This window comes from Bison bison, unplaced genomic scaffold, assembly GCF_000754665.1.
Source record: "Bison bison bison isolate TAMUID 2011002044 unplaced genomic scaffold, Bison_UMD1.0 scf7180017864198, whole genome shotgun sequence".
Lineage (NCBI taxonomy): Eukaryota > Metazoa > Chordata > Mammalia > Artiodactyla > Bovidae > Bison > Bison bison.
The window spans coordinates 4210829-4224180 of NW_011494770.1; the positions used below are offsets into that span (position 1 = coordinate 4210829).

The 13352-nt window shown below is 37.4% G+C and overlaps 1 protein-coding gene across 1 annotated transcript in view; it reads right to left on the reverse strand.

The window, feature by feature from the left end:
- PEX7 (peroxisomal biogenesis factor 7) overlaps positions 1-13352 on the reverse strand; it is a 79582-nt gene that overhangs the window by 18376 nt on the left and 47854 nt on the right. The window contains exon 9 of the mRNA XM_010844232.1: positions 1587-1686. Within this exon, the coding sequence (XP_010842534.1) occupies positions 1587-1686 (100 nt within the window). The remainder of the gene's footprint in view (positions 1-1586; positions 1687-13352) is intronic.

A 13352-nucleotide genomic window follows, 5' to 3' on the forward strand; every position in this document is an offset into this window, starting at 1 on the left:
GAATAGACATTTTCCAAAGAAGCCATACAGATGGCCAACAGGTATAATATATGAAATGGTGCTCAACCTCACTATCTATCAGGGAAATACAAATTAAAACCACAATAAGGTATCACCTCACACCTATGAGAACGGCTCTTAACAAAAAGACAAGAAATAATTAGTGTTGGCGAGGATGTGGAGAAAAGTGAACCTCTATATACTGTTGGTGGGAATGCAAATTGGTACAGCCACAATGGGGAAAAAAATGAAGATTCCTCAAAAAATTAAAAATAGAACTACTATATGATGCAGGAATTACACTTCTCGGTATTTATCTGACGAAAGTGAAAACACCAGTTTGACATTTGGCACTCTCCAAGACCTGGCTGAGGAGCTGCCTCACGGATGCATATGTACTGCCTCAGGCCACAGGCTGGGGATTGTAGAGATGGGTCAACAGAAATACACGAGAAGGAAAATATCTAATTTAGGGTCCCTTTTTGGGTATTGTCATGCTTCAATAGGCACATTACAACATTTTTATAAACTGGGATAGCAAACAGGTATGATTATTTTATTAAAAACAGCTTCTGTGATAAATGTTTTTCTCAGAAAAGGAACCAGTATATTTAAAACACATTGTATTTACATTAAGGATCATACCATTTCACTCATCACTATTTCGACTAAGTCATTTTCAAAGCTATTCTAATGCTAATGAGAATATTTTAACGTACAATGAGAATATTTTAAACTCAGAATTATGTCTTGAACTTCTAAAATAAAAATAAACCCGTGTATTCATTTAAATTTAAGCACACCATAATGAGAAACAGAATTTGCTTTGTGTTTAACTTCTAAAAGTTCTCATAAATGCATAACTTCTTAGTCATACAGTAGAATTTCCACATATTGTTTCAGTAACAGGATGGTATTTTCACATAGCCTGCATTATTAAAGTATCTTATCACTCAACGTAGTCAAGTGTTTCTGATCTGAGTTTACAATTTCCAAAACTGAAACTGCTTTATTAAAAACCTGAAGAATATTTTAAAAAGTCCTCAAGAAAACAAAAAGGGGAAAATATGAGGTTTGGTAACTAAAACAGTAGCCACTCTCCTCTACTTTGTTCCCCATGCGGAGCCTCTCTTCCGACCCGGAAGGAGGTGAGGGACACAGTCCTGAGAGGGAAATGGCGGCCCTTAATCTCGACTGCTCAGCGGGCAGCTGAATCCAGGACCACACGCGCTTGACTTCCATCCGCCTCTGGGGCCAATCCTTCCGCACTCCATTCTTCTCCTGTTACCCTTTCCATTGGCAGAGTCTACAAGTTAGGCACAATAATCTGGGGGAAGTTTCCTTTTCCTCTCAGCAAAGTTAACCCTTCGAGAGGAGAAAAGTATGTCAAGTTTCTGGATACCTCTTCTTCCCTAGTATTTCAAACGCTCAAGTTTACACAGCGAAAAAGGTCAGGTTTCTTAAGTAAATGTACTTTACCTTGCCCTAAAGGCAGGAATTTTGTTCATAAAAGCAATGCATGCCACACGTAGAGCTATTTGTAAACTGTATGGGTAGGAAAAAATATGAGGAGATTGATCCATTACCTGAGTAGGACTCTGAAGACTTAAATCTAAACCACAAGTAAATTCTGTATGATGTTCCACTGTTTCAAGAAGAGGGTCAGGCTTTGAAAAGTTCCAGAATCTGTGAATATAAAGAAAAAGAAATAATTTAAATATTAAAACTACAAAAAAACTTTACGAAAAAACAGATATTAAACATAGCAAAGATTTTATCAAAACAGGCTCAACCAAACATAAATGCAGAGCCCCATTACTAATCTACATAAAAATCTAATAAAGAAAAAAATGTGTTTTCTAGTGTATATAAAAAGACAAAACCCAAATGGAATTATTAATCAATGCACTTCTGTAGAAGTTTATTGTATTCCCATTAGTATACTTTATAGGCCAGAAGTAAAACTGTCCAAGGACATTTGAGATGAGAGATACTAGGCTTTTTTAGCAATTCTAAAAGCATTCATGGCTGTAAAATAAGGATATTGGATTACATGAACTCTTAACATTTTGTGTTTTTAAATACTACTTCATTTCTCAACAAGTGACGTGAACAGATTGTAGGTTTAATTTACATTTCAACAGCAATTCAAAGTCTTTAAAAAGAATCTGTTCTCTTATGAAAATCTCTGTAATTCTGAAATTATCTTTTTTCTGAGGCAGGGCCTTTCTTATAGATTCCACATCAATGTAATTTCTAGAGGCAAGAAAAACTGAAATATGTTTTCCTCAGCCAAAATTAAATATTCTATTTATCCTCTATAGACTGGAAGTGGTAATATTGATCATAATATATCTCTGATTTCTACTATACAGAGAAGAATTTTGTCCTGTTCTCAATGCACAAAATAGTACTTTATGTCTGAAGCTTTATTTGCTCATCATCTTCATTATTTGACTCTATACACACCACAAAAATGGCATATTCAGAATCACAGAGTCATACTAATTCAGCTTGCCTAATCATCTACAACATGGGACACACTGAAGGTTTAGCAGATCTCTTTGAAAGAGAGTAAATACACAGAACCAACAGTCAGTTTGTTTAACCTGGTGGTATTATTTCCCTAATAAATACAGAGTTGGTCTTATTAAGTTTGAAAAGGACTGTTGCTATGGATAATCCACTGTGGGGTACCACAGAGACAATGAATAAACAGCCCATTTATCAGATCACTGAAATCTACACAATATTTAAGGAGAGTCATTTTACTTTTGAAAAATATCTTGTCTAAACAAATGAGGGTACAGGCTGTGGTCTTTCTAAGAAATTATAATAGCAGTCTCTGATGTTTTTGAGTATTTGTTCATTTGGATCTAGAGACAGAATTGTACTGAAATCTAATTTTCCAGATCTTGATAATGTTTATAACCAAAAGTAAATATATAATTGTATAATTTCATTCATGAAACATGGTTATTCACTGATTTGCATTATTTGAGTCAATAATCAAATGATTTTGTACATACACACTTTGTTCCAAAAAATATTAAAATGGTTTTTAAAATATGCATTTAATACGGCAAAAAATGTATAAGTTAAAGGAAAAGTAGGGATAGGAAAGTCAATTCAAACCTGTAATGAGACTGGTAAAAAAATATATATATTCATGAAGTTGTATATACTTGACAGGAAGGACCTTGGGATGCTAAGCCTTTCAGCAGTCAAAGCAGAATAGGAGACAAGACCAGGACCTGAATTCATAGTGTCTACATCCAAATTGCTCTTGGAAATTTCAGAAGGAAATTCATCCTTGGGAATTCACATTACCTAATCCTATACTTGGGTAATGAAGGCATTCTCAACATTCCTTAAGGAAACACAGAGATGTTTCATGGGTTATTCCTCATGAGTCAACAGCATCATACCAAACGGTGGTTTAGCAGAATCCTTCTACGGGAAGGTCATTTAATCCAGGTAACAGCTCTCTGACTTCATTTGAGATTTATATTTATTTTCAATAGAATGAATTAAATACAAACCATAAAAATGGTTTTAGAATTTTTTTAAAGATAACAGGAAAAGGAGTACGTCAAGGCTGCATATTGTCACCCTGAGTATTTAACTTATATGCAGAGTACATCATGAGAAACGCTGGGCTGGAGGAAGCACAAGCTGGAATCAAGATTGCTGGGAGAAGTATCAATAACCTCAGATATGCAGATGACACCACCCTTATGGCAGAAAGTGAAGAACTAAAGAGCCTCTTGACAAAAGTGAAAGAAGAGAGTGAAAAAGTTGGCTTAAAGCTCAACATTCAGGAAACTAAGATCATGGCTTCTGGTCCCATCACTTCATGGGAAATAGATGGGGAAACAGTGGAAACAGTGGCTGACTTTATTTTTCTGGGCTCCAAAATCACTGCAGATGGTGACTGCAGCCATGAAATTAAAAGACGCTTACTCCTTGGAAGAAAAGTTACAACCAACATAGATAGCAATATTAAGAAGCAGAGACGTTACTTTGCCAACAAAGATCCGTCTAGTCAAGGCTATGGTTTTTCCAGTAGTCATGGACGGATGTGAGAGTTGGACTGTAAAGAAAGCCGAGCGCCGAAGAATTAATGCTTTTGAATTGTGGTTTTGGAGAAGACTCTTAAGAGTCCTTAGGACTGCAAGGAGATCCAACCGTCCATCCTAAAGGAGATCAGTCCTGGGTGTTCATTGGAAGGACTGACGTTGAAGCTGAAACTCCAGTACTTTAGCCATCTGATGTGAAGAGCTGACTCATTAGAAAAGACCCTGATGCTGGGAAAGATTGAGGGCAGGAGGAGAAGGGGACGACAGAGGATGAGATGGTTGGATGGCATCACTGACTCAATGGACATGGGTTTGGGTAGACTCCGGGAGTTGGTGATGGACAGGGAGGCCTGGCATGCTGCGGTTCACGGGGTCACAAACAGTCAGACATGACTGAGCAACTGAACTGAACGTGGATTTGTTTATACTCTCCTGACAAGTTTCTGGAAAACAATTTTTATTGTTCTTTTGTTATTTTAAGCCAGTTAAAGGATAAGGCAGCACTGAGGACAAGACAGGTGGCCTTAAGAAAATTTGGTTACTAATAAGGGCACGTGTGTGAAATCATCCAACTTTAGCTTGAACAAGTGTGATAGAGAAAGTCACACATGCAGGAGGGCTGAAATTCTACTCAAAAAGTCAGTTTGAATTTGCTCTAATACACAGTTTAATGGGAGGTCATGGCCCCACCCAGTTCCACACCACAGATTCATACCATCCTAATTTTAACATAGGAGAAACTATCAAGTATTACTGTGCATTTTGCAAAACCCTCATGAAACAAATGCATGCTAACACTCTACGGTTATTATTTGGTGAAAGGTGGGCTAGTCTAGTGAATGTCATAATAGCATTATTGACTATTACACCATTTCACAGCTCCAATGTAATTATGAAATTATGTAACATATAAAGTGTATATTACAGTGCAAAAACAATGAGACATTCATTCCTAGCAGAATGGCTGACTAGGTGCCTAGACCAATACTCTTGCTGGAAAAAAAACCCAAATCCTACATAATACAGAAAAACAAACAAACACCAGAAAAACTTCATAAAAGCATCAGCAAGGAACACTCAGGTAAAAACCATGTCAACACTGAAACCCAGAAATGGATGTGGAACAATGAAGCCAGTTTTTGCCTTGAGAGGATCTGCTAAATAGAGAGAACCAAGCTTCAGATTGAATTAATATTAATAATTTTCACCTAATTAAAATGTCTTAACAAAAACATCAAGTTGAATACAGTAAACTGCATAAGCTAAATCAGTTGAGAAAACCAAAAGTGGAACAATGTGACTATACACTGTAATTTCTTAATCGCAAATGGCTCTTTCAATAAATAACAGAAAGAAATGTATTTTTCTTCATTCCCACCCTCCAATGGCAACCACTGTTAACAGTTTGATATGTATACACTGCCAGAATTCTTCTGTCTCCATTCATGTTGCAACAGGAAGGGGTGAACTCTAAGGAGGAGGTGAGCTTTTCTCCAGGTTTTCTTGCAATTGATGGAGGGAGTGGGCAAGTGCTCTTCCTGCAGTCTTCCTCTGGACTCTAGGGCTCCAGATCATGCCAGTAAAATTGGCTCCTTTTAATTGGGAGAAGTCAGGCCACATGTATCATTAAGTGGTCAAATAAGACATATTATTTTAAGTGAAATGTTTGTTTTGGTCTAGCACATATACTACTTGGTGCCTTTTTGTCTCTTTACTGATGAAATCACTGACTCATGGGAAGTAAATATACTGGAAAGGCCTCCAACAATTAAAAATATTACAGAACTGTAGGAACATTTTTCATTTAAACTGGAGATGGAAAAAGAAAAATTCATCATAGTACAATGTCTGGGTTGAGTTTCTTTTCGCCTCTGACTCTACAATTCATGAACATAGCAAACATGTAGTACTGTGTCTAAACAAAACATCAAAATTATTTCAAAAATTAAGTCGAAATTACTTTTTACTTTATTTACATGTAATTTGAAATCTCTATACTAATGCTTTTGAAATTTAGCTTATAGGTGAGCTCAGCAGGTTTAAAATATTTTTCAAAGTTCTTTATTTTCCTTTTCTGTTTTCAACTTTAGAGTTATTAACTCTTTGTCTTTCCTAACTTCAAAAAAAAAGATGGGGAAATGTTTTGGCAACTTTTCAATGTCTTAGATGTACATTAGTTTTAATTAATTAGAATTAGTTAATTATGAAGCCTTTGTTTTCAAACTGCTCGTAATTTAATTTTTTAGGGATCAGAAGACCACTCATGGTCTTCTCGTGTTTTTAAAATTTTTAAGCACACTGCACCATTATAAGTCCCTCTGTTTGCACTGTTTGGGTCTAAAAGACTCTAGAGTGATGAGCAAAAATGTCACAACATCTTCTTTTCTCATTATTTAATTACTTATTTATTCAACAATTTGTAAGTCCTGGAATATGCCAGGTACAAGCACGAGAAGCAAGAGAGCTGACCTCAGACTTCCTGCAGCTCATTGTCCAGTGGGATAGACTGACATTTAAAAAAAAAAATGACAATAACACAAATGTAATTGCAATTGACAAGTACCCCCAAAAGACAATGAAGAAGGATGTAAGAATGAACTTAGGAGTAAAGTGACCCTGAGCTGAAATCTGAAGGTTGAGGAGATAGCCAGGTGGAAAGCAGAAAAAGCAGCTTGGATTTAAGGTGCTACAAGTGATGATGAAGAAAGGCCGGGAGGATGGAAATAAATCTAGGCAGAATTAACAGGACAGAAGAAATCAAGACTGACTCCCACGTTTCTGGCTTCCAGCATAATACTTACAATGCTTCCACTATACATTTATTTACAGATCTACTGTCCTCTAGTGGGGCTTCCCCGGCACCTCAGCTGGTAAAGAACCCGTCTGCAATGCAGGAGACCCCAGTTCAATTCCTGGGTCGGGAAGATCCCCTGCAGAAGGGACAGGCTAACTCCAGTGTTCTTGGGCTTCCCTGGTAGCTCAGATGGTCAAGAATCTGCCTGTAATGCGGGAGACCTGGGTTCGATCCCTGGGTTGGGAAGATCCCCTGGACGAGGGAATGGCAACCCACTCCAGTATTCTTGTCTGGAGAATCCCCATGGACAAAGGAGCCTGGCAGGCTACAGTCCATGGAGTCACAGAGTCAGATGTGACTAAGCACAGCACATTTTCCTCTAGTAGCCTCCTTGAATTCAGGGACAGTATCCTATTTGTATCTCTTGCATGTATAAAAATGTCTGTCTGACACATGGGCACCCGAAGAATGTTTCATGAATGGATGAATAAAAAAATTAAGTGAGGATATAAAGCACAAGATAGAGAAATAACAAGGGCCAATCTCACAAATAATGTAACATTTAAATCACCTTTAGACCTGGTTCCCAAATGATGGATCAAAAGCTCTTTATACCAGACATTCAAAAAATAAACACTTCCCAGCTTTGCTGAGGAATTTTTTCCTGAAAATTCTGAGTACATCAGAAATGAACCTAGAAAGCTTTCCCCAGGAAATAATGTTGCTCAACCAACTAGGTTTGGGAATCACCATCCAAAGCAGTACTTCTTAAGCTTATTTCAAGATACCAATGTGACAAATTCCCATTAGAAACAGCAGCGATCTTAGGCGGAAAGGAGGCCGTAGGGCAGTGGTTCTCAACCCTGACTACTGGAATCATTTGAGAAACTTAATTCATCTGAGGTGCAGCTCAGGCACTGGAAGGTGCAAACATTCTCCAGGAGATTATAATGCACAGTACAGATTGAGAACCTCATGACCTCATGAGAACTGTTATTTTGAGAAATATTCCCTTTATATTGAAGCTAGCTCAAGACTGTTTGTTTCACACTTGCACACATGCACACACGCATGCAAGCACGTGCACACACACACAAACACAGGATCTAACAGTGGAGAAAGAAAAGGGATGCTACTGAATTTTGTTTTAAGATGAAAACAGATGAATAATTACTGGTTTTTCTTCTCTGTATTGTCTTCCTCTATTTCTTTGCATTCTCTATACAGTTCAATCTATTAGGTCAAACCTCTAAGAATTCAATTTTAGAACATTTAGTGCTGGCACATTCTAGACTAGGGTAACAGGACAGACCTCAAGGGTGAATTATTTATCCCCGAGTTCTCAGGGAACAGAGTAAACTTCTAACAGCTGACAGGTAGTACCCCGTTGTTCAAAATAAAGACTTACTATGCACGCAAATAACTAACAGGAGAAAACACTGAGATTCTCTCTCTATAACCCTGTTCTTAAAAATGATAATTGCACAGATTAGAGTCCATTACTTCTGCAAAGTTCATGACAAAGAGCAGATGCTTCCTGATGTACCTCCTCAACCCTTCACCTCAGAGGCAATCACTTTAAATTCTTTTAGCTGTTTCTCTGATATTTTATTCCATATTTCTAAATAATACACAGAAATCACTGATTATTTTCATTTTTAGATTTTTATCTTTTGACTTCCTACTACAGAAGATGAGGCAAAGCAACATCTACATTAGATGTTGTATAAACATACACAACAAAATCCAGTCAGTTGCCTTCCTGACACTGCACAACAGAATTTTTAAATTATAATGCAAATTAACTGACAAAAATCCATAAATTTTCTGTTGGAACTAATCAGCACAATTCAAAGTTCAAAGCGGTGACTTTTACTGCATTAAGCTAAGGCTTAACATTCCTCACTCCTTTTAGATCTATTTCTTCATGCACTTGCATTAGGTTATGAATTAGACATGGATTTGGTGATTCTTACAGAAAAATGTTAGTAATAAATAATTCTGGAAAATGTTCTGCAGTTATGAATCAAGGTACTTAAAATTTGAAGTCTTACAAGTTTTTTTTCCTAATTAATATGGTGTTTCATTTTATAGGAAATTATTTTCATTGTTTCACCCAGCATTTAACTAGCAAATTTATGCTTCACTTCATCAAAAGATCTTTCCAGTATGACAATAATTACCTTAAGAATTTTCTAATTTAAACAAGTCAAATGGAAAAAATCTTTGGGAACATACTAACAAACTCGAGAGATACTGGTTTATACCTACAAATATCTTAACCATTAGGTATATAAAGTTTAAAGAGAAATAACAGTAAAGTGCATATTACAATTAACTGTAGAAAAAGACAAAAATATATTTCTGTAACTTCAGTTAACAATCAGGATACCAATAAAAGATTTCAAATTTGTTCAATAGTAAAATTTTGCAATCAAGTCATTAGTGACTAAGCACACATACATGTTAAACACAACAGCAAGTTTTCTCTTTGATAAATATCATTTTTTTATCACATTATGACTTTCTACTTTAAATTCAGTTTTATGAATTACTACTTAAAACACAAAGTGAAAACCTAATTTATATACAACTGCTTGCAGGCTCTTAAGGTCAGAGTGACCAAAGGATATCATAAATTTTCATATAATTTAAATTCACTTGTATTTATAAACAACCATGTTAGTATATCCACGCCCCAGGTGCCAGGGACAAAATGAAGAAAGAGATGAGTCCTACCCTGTAATCAGACTACATGCTTTACTAACACAAAATATATTCAGTACTAAAATATCCTTGCAAGAATTAAAGAAACTTGTGAATGCATATATTCTCATTATTAAAAAAGTAAACCAGAGATAACTACATTAAGGTGCTTTCTTAATACCAGGGATGAAGTTTAGTGAACCTTTGTCACAAAGCAAAAAATGTGATGAGTGATGAGAGTTACAAACATATTTATACCTAAGATCTCTGAAAGGCACGGAACATTCAACAACTCTGATCATTTTAAGAATCTGTTCCGACAAACTAACAATTAGCATCCTATGGTTAGCCACACAATTTCTTGTGGTTGGAGGAACAAATGTAGAGGAACTAAAAGCAACTGTCTGAAAAAGATGAAGTAAAATGATCATGTGAAGCTGCACAGGCGTTCACGTTCAGCTCCTCACATTTCTCATCTATTTACTTTGACTGACCTTTTTTTTTTTGTGAGTAAGGGACTGGGTAAAGTTGAAATGAAAGGTTTGTGAGACAGAGTACATATTCAGCTATACTATCTGTTTGCTTTGGCTGACCTTTTTTTTATGGGGAAGGGGAAGAAAGAGAAGTATCTGCTCATGGAAATCTCTGTGCTAACAATCATAAGGATCAAAAAAAAAAAAAAGCCTGTCATGCACACCAAAGTTAAGACACTTACTGTATGAAGGCAAATCCCCGGCGAGTAAATGTGACAAAGATAAAAGGTATTTCTGTGTCTGCTGCTTTGTTAGGCTTTTAAATTTACTACAATTCACCTAAAGGCTGTTTTCATGCTTATGCAACATAATAAAGCTATTTATCTTATTTTACAATTAAACATTATAATTATCACATTTATTAGAAGGTATTGATAATAAACATTTTCAGAATTTTATTTTACATGATCAAACACTGTTTATTTTTCTCTCAAATGTTTTTATTTTGAATTACCAACCCACAGAAAAAGTCAAATAATATATATTGAACATCCATATACTCTTCATCGAGATTCACCAGTTCTTAAGATTTTGCCACATTTGCTTTTTCTCCCTCTACACATACGCATATAAAATAATCTCTGCTGAACTATCTAAAAATAAACTACAGACATCATGAGGGCTTCCCTGATAGCTCAGCTGGTAAAGAATCTGCCTGCAATGTAGGAGACCCTGGATCAATTCCTGGGTCAGAAAGATCCACTGCAGAAGGGACAGGCTACCCACTCCAGTATTCTGGCCTGGAGAATTCCATGGACTGTATAGTTAGTCCATGGGGTTGCAAAGAGATGGACACAACTGAGCGACTTTCACAGACATCAGGATTTGAGTGTTTCTGTGATTCTGCTAGTTTTTAGCAATTTTGATCAGAAATAAAAGAACCCTGGGCTTACAAGAAATTTTCAGGTATCAAGTAATATAAAAAGACTGGAAATAGAAGGTCTAGGCTCAAGTTTGGGTCTATTACTTGCCACCTATGTGACATCAGTCAGTCTTTCCATCTGCGTCAACTGTCTTCTGGATAAATGGGCACACCCTCACAGTAGTAGTGTTGTGTGAAAATACTTCAAATGTAAGAACAGATACTGATGTGGAAGGATTTTTGGCATATAAAGACTTAGCTACTCTTGGCCCTACCCCACTAAAAATCGGAGCACTTTTGACACTGGAAGAAGAGGAGTCAATTCATAACTGTAAGGACTGTCATGACCACTGTAGGACCTTATGCATGGTCACTGCCAACCAAATGCCGGTAGTGTCGCCCACCACTGCCACACAATCAATTATGTCCCCACTAAGAATTAATAAAGGTGTAACTTCAGAGTGCAAATATAACTAGGAAAACATACACAGTAAGCCTCAGGCCCTATTACCTCCATGGGAGGGTAAGAATGTTCTTCTGAAAGCCTAGGGAGACAATATGAAAGTTCTAGAAATCTAAGATGCACTGCAGGGAAAAAATATTCTGCCCAGAGGGCAGAAAGCCACTGAAAGGAAAGGAGGTAGAGAATGCTTGAGTAAAAGTTAATCTGGTGTATACCTTTCCTTTTCAGACATTTTGCAATGAAACGGAATATACATTGGGTTGGCCAACCCGGTAATTACAGAAGTTTTAAAAAGTCAACAATTATTAAGACAGCAATCGTGGAGGTCTTGGGCCAGCCCCAGTGGAGTGTACTGGCTTGTGAGAGCTGGTGTGCATGTCTCTTCTTGACCCCAAGTTTACCGACATCGTATCATACTGGTAGCTTGACCCTGCCTTGTGGGGAGTACTTACACACTGAACTCCTACTTCAAACACTACAAATCAGGCTCCCCCTGCTCACCTAGAGAGCTGGTTGTTAAACATCTATCACCACACCACTGGTCAGCCCTCCCTACGTTCTATGTTGAATAATAAATTGTTAATAAATTCAAATGCTGTCATTACCAGGTCTACACAAAAGAGAAGCACAGATAAAAAATACTATAAAAATACTATTACCTTGTGTATATATATATTTAGAACTCAAGGCTAAAACTCTGTATTTCAAAGTTATGTACCAGAGAACATATTGACAAGTTTCACACTGTTTCACTGCAAACCGAACTCCAAGGATGCAGACAGAGGACCACCAAAGGTCAGGTTGAGGCTGACTGTGTGGGCGTAAAACAAAGATTATTACCTTACCCTTGAAGACTAGACCAGGAATCGGCCTCAACCCCAAACAGATGCTCTCTGTCATCATCCATTCAACGCTAATAATGACTACAGTAGCAAAAACTTATGCAGTGTCTGCTATGTGCCAGCATTTGTGTGTATCACTCACCTAATCCTCACAACCATCTTAACATAGTAAATACTATCACTATCTCCAGTTTACAGATGTTTACACTTACACAGGAAGTAAAGAACAATCTGGCTCCATAGTCTGTGGTCCTAACTCCTATGTTACCTGGGAACGTGCCAACCCACAGTTAGTCTATTCAAGATATAGTTCAGTTCAGTTCAGTTCAGTCTGTCAGTCGTGTCCGACTCTTTGCGACCCCATGAATCGCAGCACGCCAGGCCTCCCTGTCCATCACCAACTCCCGGAGTTCACTGAGACTCATGTCTATCGAGTCAGTGATGCCATCCAGCCATCTCATCCTCTGTCGTCCCCTTCTCCTCCTGCCCTCAATCCCTCCCAGCATCAGAGTCTTTTCCAATGAGTCAACTCTTCGCATGACGTGGCCAAAGTACTGAAGTTTCAGCTTTAGCATCATTCCCTCCAAAGAAATCCCAGGGCTGATCTCCTTCAGAATGGACTGGTTGGATCTCCTTGCAGTCCAAGGGACTCTCAAGAGTCTTCTCCAACACCACAGTTCAAAAGCATCAATTCTTTGGCGCTCAGCCTTCTTCACAGTCCAACTCTCACATCCATACATGACCACAGGAAAAACCATAGCCTTGACTAGACGGACCTTTGTTGGCAAAGTAATGTCTCTGCTTTTCAATATACTATCTAGGTTGGTCATAACTTTCCTTCCAAGGAGTAAGCGTCTTTTAATTTCATGGCTGCAGTCACCATCTGCAGTGATTTTGGAGCCCAAAAAAAGAAAGTCTGACACTGTTTCCACTGTTTCCCCATCTATTTCCCATGAAGTGATGGGACCGGATGCCATGATCTTCATTTTCTGAATGTTGAGCTTTAAGCCAACTTTTTCACTCTCCACTTTCACTTTCATCAAGAGGCTTTTGAGTTCCTCTTCACTTTCTGC